Raw genomic sequence first — 19050 nt, forward strand, 5'->3', positions numbered from 1 at the left:
GTGTGTGTGTCTGTATACTTGTGCCTCTCTCTTGAGGTTGTCACACAAACAACTTTAGTGTAAGGTCAGAGGTCAAGTTTCATTGTTTACCTGGTGTAATAGTCAGGATGTCCTTACTTGTGCATCCATTTGGGTCTTTGTGTTTGAGTATGTGTGTGTGTACTTTCCTGAGTGTTTCTTTGTGTATGTGCATACAGTTGAGTCTTTAAATGGTTCTCCGAGTGCACATTTCTATGTTTTCCTGTATGTGCCGGTGCATCCATTGACTTTGCATGTGTGGAAGTCTGTGCGTATGCGGGCATGTGCGTGTTCAGACGTCAAGGATTTCTATTCAAACATCGTTATAATCAACTGTTGCTGAACTTTTCTTTTTCCTCTCTGAATGGTCGACCAGAATTTGCCATAACTCCTTTTATTGGCTGGATGAGTGTTTGTTGCCTGGCAACATCAGTTTTATTGAACACTCCCCATCAGAAAGTCACGGGATCTCCTCAGGCTGTTTTTTTTTTTTTAACATAGCACTGCTGCTTTTGAGAAACACAAACAACAATTTTTGGTGTTTGAGTTGAAAGGTTACTCGGCTCTGTGTTCGTGGAGTGAGTTTCATTTTTGTCAGGGTCTGTGGGATGGGAGATATGAGTCAGATAAAGGATGCCCTTATCCAGAGTGACTTATAACTGTAGAAATATCCTTTGCCAACATAACAAGAAGAGGTGTAGAGAGGCCAGTTCTTCAGTATGAGAACAAGAACTTTTATCGCCTTACTGTATCTATTTATTTAAACATTTTTGCTCAGTAATTGCCTGTCAGCAAATAGTGACAATAGCCAGTCACAATTTCCTTGTTTAAAAATAAAATAATTAAAAGTGAGAAGCATGTTTTGCAATGTATTGAATCAAAATATAATTGCTAAAAAAAAAAAAAGAGTTGTGTTTACACTATGTATCTATGCGACATATCCTCATACAAGAGTTTGTATTGTATCTTACGAAAAGTTATTCCTCATTTTGCATGTGTTTTCATACGAAATGTCCAGCAACACATGACAATTTCCGCTAGTTACACACATGCATACACTCTTTTCAAAATAAACTTCTGTCTTCACCGGAAACATCTTTGTGAGGTTTAGGCAACAAAACTACTTAGTTAGGTTTAGGAAAAGATCGACTTGGTTAGGATTAGAAAACAAAACTACTTAGTTAGGTTTAGGAAAAGATCGACTTGGTTAGGAATAGGCAACAAAACTACTTGGTTAGGTTTAGGCAACAAAACTTCTTGGTTAGGTTTCGGGAAAAGATTGTGGTTTGGATTAAAATAACTCCGGAAGTGGCGTAACTTAAGTACAGAAGTTACGTGACAAATAAATCAACGTTGACTTCTGGTTTCACACAGGGTACCAACACCGGTCTCCTTGGAGAAAGTCCGGTGTTTTTAGACCCACCCATCCACCCCTACCTGATCACAACACGTGGATTACATACAAGTTGATTTTGTGGGCTATATACGAATTATAGCGCATTACTTTTCTTAGGTATAGCTACGAACGGTGTATGAGAACAGCCCGCACTAAGCAGTCCAGCATTACTGACAGTTTACTTCATTGAGATCAATGTTTTGCCACTCTGCATGCATTTTCCATTCTGGACCCATGCACGGTTAATTAAAAAATCAAAAGAGTGAAATGTTTATTATTTACCAATCACAGTTGGAACACTTTGGACTAAGACTGGCAAAGACATTTTTTTTTTTATTTGACAAATACTATAAGTCTCCTGATTAGCCAAAACCAATTTCAAGGAATGAATGTGTTCCTGCAATAATCATTCGTCAACAGCACATCATAGCAATACAATTATATTCTTACTGTATTATATCCTTTAAATCAAAAAATCCCTTTTTGCCCTTGCCATTATTGCCGTGTCAGCATTTCTTATTCATGCAGCGCTCTTCTCAGTAGTGAGCTTTAATGGTGTTTGTCATCTTTAAGTTGTTTTTCTGTCTCTTCTCTCCGCTGTTGTTAACAGCAATATTTTGTGCAAATGGACTAAACCTAAAGCTTACGTATCAATTAATAATACAGGACAGCAAAGGACATGCAAGATGCAGATTACAATGTGAGGCGTATTGATGACAGATGTCGAGACCTTTGGAAACATTGATGGTTAAGATTAGAACGAGGGGAGAGATTCAGTTTTCACAGGGTCAAACGGTCACATATTAAAGAGGATATGAAGAAAGAGAGAGAAGAAAGACGTGGTAGAAATGAGAAAAAACTGAACTACCTCTCACTCTCTTCCATCTTCCTGATGAATGTTTGGCATTTGTCGATAAAAACTATAATTATGTGCTTTGTGTGTTTGTGAGGGAGACAAGAGAACACAAATGACATTTCTAAGTGAGAAAGCTGTAATCTCTGTGCATGTTTGTTCGACTGTGTCTTTGTCGGTGTTGATGTGTGTGTTTGTGGGTGTACCAGAAAGAATAAACGAGAGAAAAGAGAATGAAGAGAGACATGAGAAGTCTTTGACATTTGTTCAGATAAACAGTAATCTCGTTGTCCACAATCACTTCAAATAGAAAACACACACTTTTAAGACCTCAAACTAGGAACAAAATACCTTCAAATACAGATTTTGTGAATCAGTTACTCTCGCTAATATCAAGCCCACACACAAGTGGAGAGTTTTAAATGCTTACACAGCTAAGAAAATGCTTCCCTCGAGATCATTTTGTGCAAACGTTTATGAGTTAAACACGAAGAGCCTCAGAGGATTCAATGGTCCAGAATGCAATGCAAAGACATTGTGTTTCGAGGATGAGGTTTGAATAACTTCGCTTCAGTAACCTCACTGTACAATATGTCCTTTGTTACATAATCACACAGCATGTAACCACAAAAGAGTTTTTTGGTTCGCATTGATGATCACAATTAGCAGTTAGAAAATCATCTATGGCCAGATTATGTACGACAGTGTCTGCACCAATTAGAAAATGAAAGAGTCACTTAATACCCCATGAACAATCTTGTATTTGTTGATTGTACTCCAGAGTGTGTCAGTACAATGTGACATCACTGCAGGGTGTCATCAGTGATGCTGGTGGTGGTCAGAGGTAAAACAGACTTAAACCTTCTCATATACCCTTTTTTCACCATAATTACTGTGTATATGCTGTTTTTTTTTAAACACGTGAAACCACTAAAAAATAGGCAATAGACTCCTTTCCCATTGTCAGTAGACGAATATGCCTTTCTGTTTTTTTTCTGGTGTGTCATGTTCAACGTTACGGACGTGGTGGCCGGTTCCCATTGTTTTGAAAGTCACAAGTAAATCTCAATTCTTTGCACTAAAGTCACAAGTCAAGTCTCAAGTCAAGAAAGGCAAGTCCCAAGTCAAGACTGACATATTCAAAGTCAAGCCTCAAGTCCTAAACTTGCGTTTCGAGTCAAGTCATAATGTGCTCTTCACCAACATTTTAACAGAGTAATAATATATTCAATTTATAAAAAGCACGATTGCTTTTGAAGTTGTTAAAACTAGTGCGACTGAACTTAATCATAAAAAAAGATCTGGGGAATTACGTGCCGGGAATGAATGTCGACTGTCAGCCAGATGTTAGTGGGTGTCGGTGTTTTTTTTTGTCCAGTGAGAGAGATAACAAGGGCAGTCGTAATGTTATTATTACCAACAGGAACGATGGCCAAAACTACAAAAAAGAATAAAAAACTTTAATAAACCGTAATTATCTTCTAAAAAAGGAGGTGTGAATTTTAAATTAAGAGCCAGTTCTCACACAATCTAAAACACACATACACCCCTAACTCTTTGTTTTCCTCTCCACACCTCCCACCTCTCTAACGCAAGAACGAGAAACACACACATACTCTCATGCACGCTCACACACAACCATTTGATCTGGCTCGCTCTATTATTGATAGCCGCGCTTGGTTGAAACGAAAAAGGGTTTCCAACTCATAACATTATTAAAAATCAATTCATCCTCTTTCATCCCCTCTGCCTTTTGTCTTATCCTTTTCCCGTCCTCCCTCGTGTCCCACCTCATCCCTCCATCAGTCTCTCTCCACCTGGGCCACCTGACTCCATTACATCAATTAATCTCTTCCTTTGATTACAATCTCTGTGCTCTACTGACGGCCTTTCTGTCTGTGTGTGTGTGTGTGTGTGTGTGTGTGTGTGTGTGTGTGTGTGCGTGTGTATGTGTGTGTGTGTGTGTGTGTGTATGTATCCTTCACTCCTTTGGTCTTGGACTCTCTTCTTGTCTCTCTTACTTCCTTTGCCCTCTTTTTCCCTTTAGTGGTTATTATATCTGCTTCACACATCCGTTACTAAAGCATGCTGCTACCCAGTGTGCGTGTGTGTGTGTGTGTGCGTGTGTGTGTGCGTGTGTGTGTATACGTGTGTGAAAGAGAAACAGAAAAGAATGAAATGACCTCGTCACTAGCGGCCTTATTTTCAGTGTCCCCTCCGTGCCCAGAGACTTAGCCATTGTGCCAGTTTAATTTATTGACTCCGTTTGCGGGTGTGTGTGTGTGTTACAATATATTTAGCCTCGACTCCAGGGTCTTGCTAAGGGAACCATCAACACCGACTCTGCTCTCTGGTCATTTAGCACAAGCTGACCTCCTGTGCCACCTCGGCACAACACACACACACACACACACGCACACGCACACACAGCCAGACTCGCTAAACGATGTCAAAAATGTGTGAACACACGCAGGATGGCCATTTATAGAGCTGCACAGTCACCATACTCTGTTTCAACCAAATATACAACTTGAAAATAGATAGATAGATAGATAGATGGATAGATAGATAGATAGATAGATAGATAGATAGATAGATAGATAGATAGATAGATAGATAGATAGATAGGTAGGTTAGATATTGCCTTCCCTCTCTCCTCCTTTTCCCACCATCCTTATCTCTCTTCCTCTCTTTCTTCACAGTCTGTCAGACACTTGACACTCTCGCTGCCTCATTTAGCAAAAGGCCAGTAAGCTGGTCACCTTTCCCTGTCTCTTCCAGTCTCTCTGTTCAATTATAGTAAGCTTTAGTGGCAGGACTATGCAGCCCTGGTTCCTAAAAGAAAAAATCATGTTTAATAGCTGCATGTATTATGTTCACACTGGTAACTTTTTCTCGGGCCCCAAGTGCTACATTCTTGTAGAAAAGTCACGAGTCAAGAGAGCGGTTGAGGTCGACAGTGGGCGTACAAAGCACAAGACAGGCAGCGTTAACTGTCTTTCTAAATGTATGTAATGTAATGTAACCAGTGGGTAACCTCCGAGTCTGAAAAGTGAAGCCAATGCTGAAGTGCCTTAAACTTGCATTCTTTCTAATAGCCAGCAGGGGGCGACTCCTCTGGTTGCAAAAAAGAAGTCTGATTGTATAGAAGTCTATGAGAAAATGACCCTACTTCTCACTTGATTTATTACATCAGTAAACATTGTAAACATGAGTTTATTTTGGTCGCCTAAAAATGTCATATTCAGTGTTCGGTTGTACTCAGCTCCACCCCATCGTGTCACCTCTGGTTGCAAAAAAACGAGATGGCGACGGCCTAAAACCAAGACGGTGACAGCCAAAATGACGAACTTGAGGCTTCAAAACAGCAGTCCACAATCCAATAGGTGACATCACGGTGACTACGTTCACTTCTTATATATACAGTCTATGGTGGCAAATTAATCCAGCATTTGTAAGAGACAGGGTTGCAAAGGCATCATTTATTCAGAATATACCCGGTTACACTTCATTTACATCATTATTTTCCAGGCCTCAAGGGCACATTTTATCTTTGTTTATTTGTAATATACTTGACCTGCATTCAAATCACACAGCCCGCATTAAAAACGTATGAAATGCTACATGTATAATGATTTTAATTCCTGAGACTACAATGCAGTAAGACTTTGAGTCTTTGGTGCTGTTTACCTTTGTTCCCCCGTTTCCTTCCTCACACATACCTTCCTCCCATTGTTCACAGTTTCGCGTCCCTCCGTCTCTCATCCCTCGATCTCGTTAGTGTAATAACCAATTAACGCCGGCTCTAGGTTGCTTCAAATCTTTTTTATTTATTTCCTCATTAATTCATTTCCTGTTGAAGGCGCACTCCACTGTGATTGGCAGCTCACGCTAATTGCAACTCAGACTGTGAGGCACACACACACACACACATATTCAAGCCCATGAGTGCACACACTCTCAATTGTATGCATTCAAGGTCATGCATCTTGTGTACATGCTTGTATGCAAACTGAACAAATATTGAGAAGTGCTTGCTGCATTATGGGAAAAAAACATCTATTACAGCACACACACACACACACGGAGGGATCAGTGTGATGGTTTTAATTAGATTTGGCCTATCAGCCTCCAACTCAGAGAGGAAGAGAAGGCAGATTACTGCTGCCCTCCATAATGGCCTTCCAACACTTTATCTGAGATTATGGTGGAGAGAGACAACCTCAAGGTCACTAGCATTATCGAGGAAGAGGAGATGTGTGGAAGAGGGTGTTTAAATACACACGGTTGTCCATACCCGTTTATATAGTAAGTCCATTTTAACACTTTTCTGACATTTCCGAACAGCCGTCCTGGAGCCGTTATGAGCCGTATGAACAGATAAACAGCTCCCCCAATCAGCTAAACAAACTTTTCTGTGTACATGACTGATTACAGGCTGATTACTGCCACGATTCAGAATGACGACTGATTTTCAAGAGGTTGGACAGAATCAATGACACACGCACAAACACAAAGCAAATACGCACACAGGCGCTCACAAACTAAAAAAGACACACCCTCAGGCGGAACATGTCAGAGCCTTTTTCCTTATAATATCCAGACGGATCCCCACGAGTATGTACAGCTCAAGGTTTATTCTTACTCTCGGCGATCCATTATTCATCACCTAATAGCATTTTACAAGCATAATTGAGTGAGCTGTGTTGAACTTTTCAGCCTATGGACTAAGATGAAATACCCCTGACCATTTACCATACCAGTGGATTTAAGTTTAGCTACAATTTTCAAAGGATACAGTTTTATATTTCTTGTGTATTTTTCTTCTGCTCCAGGCAGCCATTGTTTTGTTTTTTTCTTTCATTTTCGTTACCTAACAACAATAATGTAATTTCAAGGATCACCTATTATACTTATTTTCAGGTGCATAGTTGTGTTTTGGGTTTCTACTCGAACATGTTTCCATGCTTTTTAATGATCAAAAAATGCTTTACTTTTCTCATACCGGCTGTGCTGCAGCACCTCTATCACCCTCTGTCTGAAACGCTCTGTTTGAGAATTCTGTTTTTAAAATTGCTTTTGGTTGGCAAGCTAAACATGTCATAGGTGGTTGGGATTTTCCTAGGGAAATAAAATCCTAGCTACGGCTCTTATGGTTTGCAAAGTGATAACTGTGATTAGGAATGCAATGATCTGGATTAGTATCGGTCTCCAAAAAATAACATTCCCATACAACTAACTGTATTATGTCGCAGATTCCATTTCTCTTTGACGTATCACAAATACATTTGTAAGTCCGCAGACGGCCGCAGCGAGGGCGAACAGACACCGCACTCACCCCCAGGAGACCGCTGTTTGTGTCCCGTGTGAAATGTCGTCATTTTAAGCCAAATCATGAGGTTTTTTTTACAAATCAGGAGTTTTGTTGCCTGATCCTAACTAAGTAGTGTTGTTGCATTTTTTATTTTGTTTTGTTTCAATTTACAACGTTAACCACGTGTTTAATCTGTTTAAAACAGCGATCGTAATCCAGTAAAAGAACTCCCCAGAACGTAATTGAGAATGCACTTTAGCTTTATGGGAATGTCATTTTGTGGGAGACAGGATTGGTCATGACACAATCCACTTTAAATATTGCTTCTTTGTCAATGAAATACAGTTTGCCGTTTCCAATATTAAATTTGTTCATTCAGTCATGTCGGTGTGCCAACCAATTTTTTTAGTGTCACAGTAATTCCCAGATTTATGCTTCCTTATATGATTCCATTGAGTTGCATGCAGTGAGGTATACAGATGTTAAATTTGGGGAAAAGAGAGCACTGGTGTTGAATTGATACTCGGTATCGAGAGATACTTGAGTTTTAACATATCAAAATTGATATTGGGAGAAAAATGGGGAGTGCAGTAATGAGAATGGGGTAAGACTTAAAAAACTGCTGGTATGGTCCTCAAACGTATGGCTGATGTCTGACAATAAATGCATTTAGTGTTACGCCTCCAGGGTGTACAGGCCTTTACTCTGTCCCTTCCTCTTCCTCGTCCTCTTCCGCCCTGCAACCAGACCTAAAATGATCAACCCGTAAACTAATCTCCATCATAATGAAGCCACCTGATGCCATTACAGTAATTATTCAGCTCTGTGTCGTCATTACAATACATGCTGATGTGCATGTGTGTGGCTGGGTATTACATAGTGCATGCTGTATACAGCGTGTGTACCTATATGTGCGTTGTGTGAGGGGAGTTGGGTGTGTGTTTTATATGTGCTCTGTGTATTGTGAGAACCGCGGAGGCTTTCCCTGTGTGGCTGTAAAAAGCACGCTGGGAAAAGAAAAAAAAAACGCTGAATCTTTGATGCTAATATGAAGTGTCATATCTTCCCTCGCAGTGTGTGCGTATTTTGTCGTGTGTGTGTATACAGTGTGTGCGCACTGAGAAACTTATGCAATTACACTTCCTTTTTTGCATTACCACGCCGACTAAAATGCTGATGGACGTCCAGCCCTAAGCTGACACAAGCAATCACCCGGCCGCCGTGTGTGTTTATGTGCGCGTGTGAAACATGTACTAACGCACACTAATTCTTGGCTTAATGTGTTGTGACTGAGAGTGCTGTGTTGTAGAAAGAGGTTGGAAACGCACACACACACACACACACACTGTCTGAGAATAGTCAGTTCACACAGCGGTACTGAAGCTCAGAAGGCCAGTTACTGTAAAAGGATTTTCATAAGTTGAGTTCTGAAGGCAGAGCTGATCTGTACAGCAGGTCCTCTTCTACTCCTCCAGCCTGAGAGCTGAGAGAGAGAGATATCGTCTCTCTCTCTCTCTGGGACATTAACCGGCTCATTAATGTTCTTTCTTCTAAACTGCTGGAATTAAAGTTTCCTCCCCCATTTACATTCTACTATTGCTGCTACAACCATTACTTCTAAAGGAATCACTACTTAAAGTGAAAATATTATCACAGCAGTGCTGTCTACGACCTCAAGTGCTGTTACTAATACTATATATGTCTCCTACTAGTAATATTACTACTACAATATCAAAACTGATCACACAATTTAATTTAATTTAATCTTCATATCAGAGAGAAGGGATTGTAGCATTAGGAATCTTACTTTTTCCAGTTTTCAATTGTATCGTGAGCAAAGCATATCTTTGACCTTGGAAATAGAAGTTTGGCCAAAAAAAACACGTAAAACTAAAGGTCCACTTATTAGCTTTATTAAGAGCTTTCAACTGTATCACGTGTACAAACTCCATCAGCTGATAAAGACTGTGTGATTTGGTTAAAAACTGCAAAAAAAGCAGGAAAAAGCAGTTAGTTGAATGTTGTCAAATTAGAAATCTTGCCAAAAAAGGAAAGAAAAAGGAGTTGGTTAATGCTTTTACTGTCTATACTGGTTGCAGGAGATGTGTGTGACATGAATGCTTTTGCATATTGTTATCTTTATGCATAAAATTAAATTTTCTGACCGAAAATGCGATAAAAAATAACACGATAGATATAGAAACTCACATGAAATTTGAGTTACACATATAATATATACAATAGGACTGTCAAAGTTAACGCTGCTTTCGCTGTTTACTGGTTGCATTAGATGTGTGTGACATGGATGCCTTTGCATAATATTACCTTCCCAATCTCTTTTCTGACAGAACATGCTATAAAAATGCCACGATAGATATAGAAACTCACATCAAATTTGAATTAACACATATAATATCACCAAGAGAGGTGATAGAAATCTAGAAGCTGTGCATCTTACAAACTCTGCAATCCCAAGAATAGAGAATGGATATAAAGGTAGAGAGTGCAATAACAAAAGACAGATGATATTACTGGAAAGACCATGCTGTGTATAGCCACAGGTGGTGTACATTGTTTCCTTCATGCCTCCATGTCGTTGCCATGACACTATCAGCGTGTGCTAATAATGTTTGCAGTGGACGTTTGCCTTTAGAGAGAGGCGCTTTTCTCAGTTGTGGAACATCTGTATAGCAGAGGTGTTTCCCTTCCTCTATCCATATACTGTATACTGTATGTGTACACTACATCTGCCACATCCTCCACTCTATCTTCTCTTCCAACTTATCCATTTAACTCTATTCATTTTTGTGTACAGGTTTATTTTACTGTACTTAATTCACCTTTCTCTCTCTCTCTCTCTCTCTCTCTCTCTCTCTCTCTCTCTCTCTCTCTCTCTCTCTCTCTCTCTCTCTCTCTCTCTCTCTCTCTCTCTCTTTTCTGCAGCCATCGGTGTCCAGATGAGTCTGGATTTGATGGAGTCCAAATTCTGGGCCATTGCAGCACAGGTCAGTACATACAGGCTGATGCAAGTGTTCTCCTCTGTAACGGTTCTTGCAAATATTTGGGTCTCTCTCCACAGGCTGTTCTCATACCTCGTTCATAGCTATAGCTACGAAAAGTAATACACTGTAATTCCTATATAACCCCCAAAAAAATCAAATTGTATGTAATCATGAACCAGGAAGTATAAAGATCGACAAACGCTGCGTAGGGAGGAGGTCGGGGTGGATTGGTTGGGTCTTAAAAACACCAGACTTTCTCCAAGGAGACCGGTGTTTTTTCGTAATCCCGTGTGAAACCAGAAGTCGACGTTGATTTATTTGTCACGTAACTTCCGTACTTAAGTTACGCCAATTCCGGTTTCATTTCAACCCGAACCACAATCATTTAACCTAACCCTAACCCTAAACCATACTAAGTAGTTTTGTTGCCTAAACCTAATTAAGTCATTTTTTGCCTAAACCTAAATAAGTAGTTTCGTTGCCTAAACCAAACTAAGTAGTTTTGTTGCCTAAACCCAACCAAGTCGATATTTTCCTAAACCTAACCAAGTCGATCTTTTCCTAAACCTAACCAAGTCGATCTTTTCCTAAACCTAACCAAGTCGATCTTTTCCTAAACCTAACCAAGTCAATCTTTTCCTCAACCTAACCAAGTCGATCTTTTCCTAAACCTAACCAAGTCGATCTTTTCCTAAACCTAACCAAGTCGATCTTTTCCTAAACCCAATCAAGTCGATCTTTTCCTAAACCTAACCAAGTCGATCTTTTCCTAAACCTAACCAAGTCGATCTTTTCCTAAACCTAACCAAGTCGATCTTTTCCTAAACCCAACCAAGTCGATCTTTTCCTAAACCTAACCAAGTCAATCTTTTCCTAAACCTAACTAAGTAGTTTTGTTGCCTAAACTTAACCAAGTTGAGCTTTTCCTCAACCTAACCAAGTAGTTTCCTGTGAAGATGGTAGTGTATTTTGAAAAGATATCATACAAACTGTTGTATGAGGATACGTCACACTCCAGTAGGTCATTAACAAGTACAGATCTTCAACTTGTGCGGACATTTCACTAAGTTTGATTCCAAAATAAGAACTGTGACACTGACATAAACTCCATAAACTATATAAGCTGACTTCTGGCTAAGTTATCAGCTATTTACAACTTTTTGCTTTCAATTTAATGCATGCCACCATCTGAAAAACAAAATCATGAATCATGAATGTGAGGTACCACTGTGCATTGTTTGGGAATTAAAGCCTGTGATTAGAGCATTATTGCTTTAGTTTTTTTCCATGTTAGATTTATAGTTGTTTTTATTTTTTAATGCCCACTATAAAACAAGTTAATTGTAGCTCTACACCGGCACTAATGAGAAATGTCTGATATATTTATGGTTATGGCTGTTATATTGAACAGTGCTTGTGGAATACAAACAAAACAACGAGCTGGTTGTTCAGTTACTGAGGAATAATACTAACCCTTCTCTAAATAATGACCCCTGCTGTATCTCCTGAAGTGACCAGTTTAAAAATTCATCCATATCAACCATTTAAAAGGTTGCGTTCCTGATTTGACATTCAAATTTCACATTTACACTTTAGGCATTAACCGAACACCAAATCCCTGTGTTTGAATAAGTCCCTGTTCAATATCTTGCTCAATATAAGACATGGCTGTTGATTTAACCCGTGGCCTCCGTCCTATATTCAGGAATATCCCTCTAAAGCACCAGACCGTTCTGACACCAGCTATTACTATATTACTGTAGGAGTAGAGGATGATTATAGGTTCTTCCTCTGCTACATTAGTTGGTAATTACGCAGTGTTTTCCATATCCCTGCAACGGCCTCTAAAGGAGGGATTACCCTGCCGAAAATATTATTTTGAACGATTAAATGTCATCATTAGAATAGCTGATATTTTGTGTGCTGCTCAGAGAGTTTCATCAGTACCAGTTTCAGTGGAGGAATTTTAGTATCCTTTCATTTCTTCCACACCTTCAAGGAAAACATATTATGCAGGACAACTTGCTTAATTTGGCGTAACACCTTTGCTGTAGCAGGTGTTTGATAGCTCGGCCGTTCCTCTCCTCCGCTCTCGAGGCTGTAAATGACAGCAGTTAAAAGAGCATTAAGGGCTGCTGGCTAGCCATCAAATGATGGATAGCCACCATGGCGTGGCTCGGCAACTCCCGAGTGTGAGCGTGCGAGCGTGTGTGTCTGTGGAGGTGTGAAGGCAAGAGTACCGTATATGTGAATGTTAATGCGTGTCATGTTGACAGGGACCATATGCATGACCATCTGCGCACAAGTGTGTTGTTACGTCCATATTCATCAGCGAGGAACTCATTAGCAGCATTAGCAGTAGCCTTGTTATCCACTAGATTTATGCTGGACGTAAACTTCCATCCTCATGCACTGTATTCACCTTCGACTTCCTCTCCTACTGCCTAAATTCTCAATTTTCTCTCCTCTCGTGTCCCCTCCTTCTTCTCAATTCTTCCCCATTTTTCCTTTTTCATCCCCTATGCTCCCTCCTTATTCCCTCATCTTCTCTCCTCAACCCCCCCGCCCCACCTAGGTAGGTTAAATAATCGTATTATCTTTCTGTCATGTATTCACCATCAAGCATCTTTATTTCATAGGTTTTTTTTGTGTGCTCCTCCTGACTGTGTATGTTCTTGTGCGTCCATCCATGCACACACATGAGTGTCCTCTCTGTGGTCTATTTTAAGTGTTGAGCTTAAGATACTGTACCGACTGTACGTCCTGAATGACGTAATATTCGGGAGGAAGCACAATAAATGGTCACATGGCAACCGGCTGTCTACATAAAAAGACTTCTGCCAAAGAGGGTGTCATGTCAAGTGTTAAAAGAAAGCAACTATCTTAGATTACATTTGGATCTTCGCCCATGTTGCCTTTTCCATTGTGTAGCAGTAAATGTGTCATGAGCACTTAATTTAATTTATTGTGTTTATATATTGGGAATGATTCACGCATGCATTAACAAACATTGGTTTTCCCAGATTCTCACACTACTCCATCATCAGGTGTTTGCGAGAGAACTATCTGAATCACAATTAACAAAGAATTGATTTGCTTTAATTACTAACAACATCCAATTAGCTTCATCTTTATGTGTTTGAGAGAGGTGATCATTGCAAACAACTCAGTTACAGTTAACTCAGAGTTACATAAGTGAAGGAAACCCCATCTGACCTTGCAGCTACAGTATATAAGGTTAAAATAAGATGTTATTAGTTGATGAATTATGAATAAGTGGGGGTGAGAATAAAGCATGAGCTGCCATCTAATAGGAATCAGTCAGGACGTTAATAGGAAAATGTTCTGACGTCTCTGTACAACACACTCTTTTATATACTGTCTCAGTGTGTGTGTGAGTGTGTGTGTGTGTACGTCCTTGGCGTTTAAAAGTTGCATAATGTTTTGAAAGAGTGAGAGACAGTGAAAGAGAAAGAAATGAATCGCCTTGCTCCACTGACTCATGCTCCCACCTTTATTAAATCTACAAACCCACAGTTTTCTAAAGATACATCACATTAAAACATAGTGTGAATCCTCCCATCGCTCAGAGTCCATTGCTGCTATATTTTGTCTGACAGCGAGTGGAGATGCTGTGAGAGTCTGTGAGATGATAGTAATGAGAATCAAAAGATGATAAATTTTTTGCCATTGACATCTTGGCGTGCTCTTTATCTCACGGACAAAACTCAGCTGGTCTTCCTTTCTCTATAATCCCATATTTGCTAACTTGCATACTGTTTCTCTGTATGTGTCAGCACTCCACTGCAACTTCTGAAATGAAAGTATATTAGTAAGTACTGTAATTATTGCAGTCAAAGAAACAAGAATAGTTTATGGTTTCATGAAAAAATATCTTCAGAAATAGCCTTATAGCGAAGCTCAGTATAGAATAGTGATTATAATGCTGTAGTGTGAGTTGCTTAATCTTAGTTCAAGTGTGAATGTGAGCAGACAGCGGGATTATCAGTCGCGGTGGGAAACCGTTCGATTGAGGTTCAGGGAAGAATGAGAGTGATAATTGATGCTCTCACCGTCTCCTGGAGCTCCCAGACGAGACACATTTACCAACACAGGATCTGCTGGGGGAACAGCCTCTTACATGCTGCCCACATTTACAAATCTGGCTCTGATGTTAGAAGTAAAGAAACTGGATGAGACATAGAATTGTTGCTTATAGAGGTGATAACACACATTAAAACAAAGAGAGGGTGCAAGGCAGTTAACTGTGATGAACAAATTGGCGGTTTTGATTTTAATTAATTTGTGGCGTGATTCAGTCCATCTGGAAATGCAACTGAGAATAAACTCAAGTTTTTGTAACGTGACAGCGTAACGTGACAGCGTAACGTGACAGCGTAACGTGACAGCGTAACGTGACAGCGTAACGTAACACTGAGTAGCGACGTAACACAATGTAATGTAACAACCATAACAACTGCCCTTAGTGGACTTTCTTATGTAACGTGTAACAAGCGTAAACTCAGCTTTCTTCTGGTTTCACTCTAGACACGAGCAGCGGACTCCTGGATGCAAGTCCTGTGTTTGTTTGACCCATCCACCACTACTCCCACCAGTCTTTGGTGGACTTTCTCGCTCTTTATACTCGTTATTATACCACATAACTTTCAATAACAGCCGCTCCATATTGGCTACAACGTCACTTTCTCTGCGCATCGCTCGTTGTAATACGCCGCTTGCTCTTCTGACCAAATGCAAATACGTTCAACATATCCATGGTTTGCAGAAATGTACAATGCCAACATTTTTTCCTGGCGACAGGCTGAATAAGCAATCTTCAGTAGGTTGTTTCATTGTGACCTATGGGGTTTCACTAGTAGGTATTTAGGCTTGATTTGTTTACGCAATTAGCAGAAACAGATGATCTAGTTTCCCACAGTTTCCTCATCAAGTCGCGCTACGTACCAACAGCGTGTGGGGAAGGATCATCATCTCTGTCAGTCCACTCGCTGAGTTGCAGTTTATTTCAGGAGGCAGCGATGGGAAGCGGAGAGAAAGACTGACACGTTGCTGCAATAGGATTGAAAAGGATGATAGATTGTCTCATTCGCACATCGACACGCTCTATATAGCCTGACCATGATTCTAAAGACATATTGTCCACAGGCGCCAATCCACACATGCACTGGACATAAGATGCGACCATAAAGTCATGAGGGGAACTATTGACAGTCTGACTCATGACCCTTCCACTGATGAGGGAAAGTGTTTGGAGGTGAAATTTTTGATAGAGAACTTCCCCTTTCCACTTGCAAAGGCAGTAAATTATTATTATTATGGATGAAGCACCAAACACTTAACTGCAATAGGGGTGTAAATCCCCAGAAGCCCCACGATACGATATTATCACGATACTTAAGTTACGGTACGATCTTATTGCGATTTTAAACATTTTGAGATATGCTATTGCGATAAGATATATGCGATTTATTACCTTTTTTCAACTGCAAATTATGCAGTTTGTCAACATCTGTTTTATCTAATAAGATACAGTTTTCATTCACATATCTTTAGAGGTCAGAGGTCAAGTGGCCTCCTTGAAAATGGCCATGCCCGTTTTTCCTCACCAAAATGTACCTTAAATTTGGAGCATTATTTAGCGTTGTTCCCACAATCTAACATGACATGATTGGTACCATTCGATTCCTTATCTAGTTTCATATGATACCAGTATCTTCCTTTAAGACTAACCCGCTACAACCTCTGAAAGACAGAATAGCGGTCGGATTGTTAAGGGGTTAATAGTTTATATGATGAAAGATCGATACTTGATGTCTGTGTATCTAATCAAATTTCCCCCCCAGCTCTAAACTGCAAGTGCTTCGATTAAAATGTTCAATGATTTGTTAAATTTCTCCAGGCCTGCTTGAAAATCTGTTAATTAAATTTATAAAAATCGGCATTCATGAAAAAAAAACATCTGCAGTCTTTTGTCTTTACCCAACATGTGCTCTTAGATGATGTATGGCCTGTTTTCAACAGCAGTCTAACAGCAACACAGTGAGACAGTCTAGTCAGTGCATTGGCTTACACATCATTAACTGAAGTAATGTTTCTCTCTCTTCTTCATGTTCTCCTTTTCATCTCTCTTGCTTTCTCTTTTCGCGTCTCCTCAGCCAAATGACACAGATGTAAGTATGCACAAGTCTCCTCATTTTTCAAAACATCAACTCTACTTTTTTGCACAGAACCACATTTAACATCTTCAGCGCCTGCTGAAGCGCTGTGAAGTCAGCTTCACACTCCAGTTAGAACAGATTACACACAGTCACAGACATCTTGCTGCAGACACTCAGGAGCCCATCACAGGTAGACGAATCACACGCAAATTAACACCTTCTCACTACCACCGATGTGTTTTTTTTCACACACACACACACACACACACACACGTACAGATGCACTTGTCGACACTGACACATGTTCGAGCATAACACCTCCACGGAGAGGACTAACAGGGTGTTTGACTCATTTCCTCACATACACAAACATGCCCTCCATCAAACGCACTTACTCATCAGATAATAACACGTATTACACCTCCATTCACTTTCACCTATATTTTTATAATCCTTTTCTCCTCTCTCTCTCTCTCTCTCTGTCTGCCTGTCTATCCTCCAGTGCTCTGATACAGATGGGATTTGTCCTCTTCGGTGTGACAGCTTTGTGAGTATATCTTTGGCTGTCTGTCTGATGTGAGGTGAATATGAATTCTCAAGCGAGCGTGAATTGAAAAAGTAAAAAAAAAATTGTTATCTTGTGTGACTGTATGGAGCCACAAAAAGTAAGAAATTGACTCATAAAGCTTTAAATATGAGTCTTCATGACTTGAATTTATATGAATCATTTTGCATATTGTTATCTCTATTAGTGGGGTTTGACACAGATCTTCTCTTACATAAGTAATAAGTGCTCTCTCTGTTTCTGTCTCTCATCTCAGGATATCGCATGCTACGTGATTGACAATAATGGCTTTGTCCTAATTTCTAAACAGCGCAAAGATGTGAGTTCACACACACACACACACACACACACAGAGAGAAAGAGTGCTTTCTAGACTTTATAGTCTTTGATTATTTGAGTGCTCTTACGCCCGTCAATTTTTCCTTACCTAACAAGAAAAGAAACACACACTTGTAATATCCAAAACATTACTCAGAAATACAATCACTTTAATTTCCCTTGTGATTCAGTTAGGAGTCCCGCCTCTCGTTCTGTGAACAATTGTTAAAGGGAAACTTCAGTATTTTTCAGCCTGGAACCTATTTTCCCATGATTTTGTGTCTAAATGACTAGTAGTGGGGATCAAATATTTTTGAAATTGGTTGAGTATTGAGGGAGAACACTGCGGTCGCCAAACGGGCTGTAATGGAAGAATAATGCTACGGACAAGCTCAGATTGTTATTATAAGTGTCTGACAACATTGTGGAAAGGACCATGGCTGAATATTTAGAAGATTTTAACAATGTGAGATTTCAGAACGGGACTTCTCCGAACGAGACACACAATAACAAACAGACCGAATCAAGCGAAATTCCAGGAAACAGGTTTTAATACTCTAATACTCTTAATACTTTAATACTTTAATACTGTAGGGGTTCTTTCCATAATGTTGTCAGACACTTATAATAACAATCTGAGCCTGTCTGTGGCAAAAACAAACACTTTTAGTGGACGCTATTACCCCGAGCGATTACATTACAACCCGTATATTACAACTAATTTCAAAAACTGTATTCCCTATTTATCATTTAGACATAAAAACATGTGCAAATAGTGTCCAGGTTGAAAAAATGTCCAACAGACAAACTACCCATTTTGGGCCCATTTAAAACTTTTACCCAACAGCAAGATGATGATGATGATATAACATTTTTACATATTCATATTTTCATATTTCCGCCTTTTCCCACAGTAATATCAATAATAAGTGTAAGCAGTAAAAATGAGTCAGCGCTCATGAATCACAACAACTGTATAAGTAGCACAAGCACTGCAGAGTCATAAGGGACAAATATTCCCAGCCTACACAACAAAAACAAAACATAAGCCAAGCAGCAATGTGTGCTGTAATTTAGGGGTGAATAGTCGATTATTCAATGATTTGATCTAAGGGGTCTGATTCGACTGCCAGTCTCTCAGTCGAATCGACGCAGTGGCAGAAACATGCAGTTATGAAACAAAGGATCATTCCATCCGGGCTTTATGCGGATGCTGATTGTCTAATTTTACATAGAATTGCTTGGTTTCTCCTAATAAATCATGATATACTGTATAGCCTATATATTAAATATCAATCTATTAATAATACTGTGATTAAAAGTTTGAAAATAACTCACGTGCTTTTCAATCTATCTCCTTAGTGTGCGTGAATAAATCCCCATGTACACTATCCAAATTTTTGGG

At 39.6% G+C, this 19050-nt stretch overlaps 1 protein-coding gene across 1 annotated transcript in view; it reads left to right on the plus strand.

The window, feature by feature from the left end:
* The window catches only part of cacna2d4a (calcium channel, voltage-dependent, alpha 2/delta subunit 4a), a 103764-nt gene that overhangs the window by 75293 nt on the left and 9421 nt on the right, over nt 1-19050 (plus strand). Inside the window, exons 28-31 of the mRNA XM_074625020.1 lie at nt 10525-10586; nt 16760-16774; nt 17265-17309; nt 17584-17646. Of these exons, the coding sequence (XP_074481121.1) occupies nt 10525-10586; nt 16760-16774; nt 17265-17309; nt 17584-17646 (185 nt within the window). The remainder of the gene's footprint in view (nt 1-10524; nt 10587-16759; nt 16775-17264; nt 17310-17583; nt 17647-19050) is intronic.

The sequence above is a fragment of the Sebastes fasciatus genome, chromosome 23 (genome assembly GCF_043250625.1).
Source record: "Sebastes fasciatus isolate fSebFas1 chromosome 23, fSebFas1.pri, whole genome shotgun sequence".
Classification (NCBI taxonomy): domain Eukaryota; kingdom Metazoa; phylum Chordata; class Actinopteri; order Perciformes; family Sebastidae; genus Sebastes; species Sebastes fasciatus.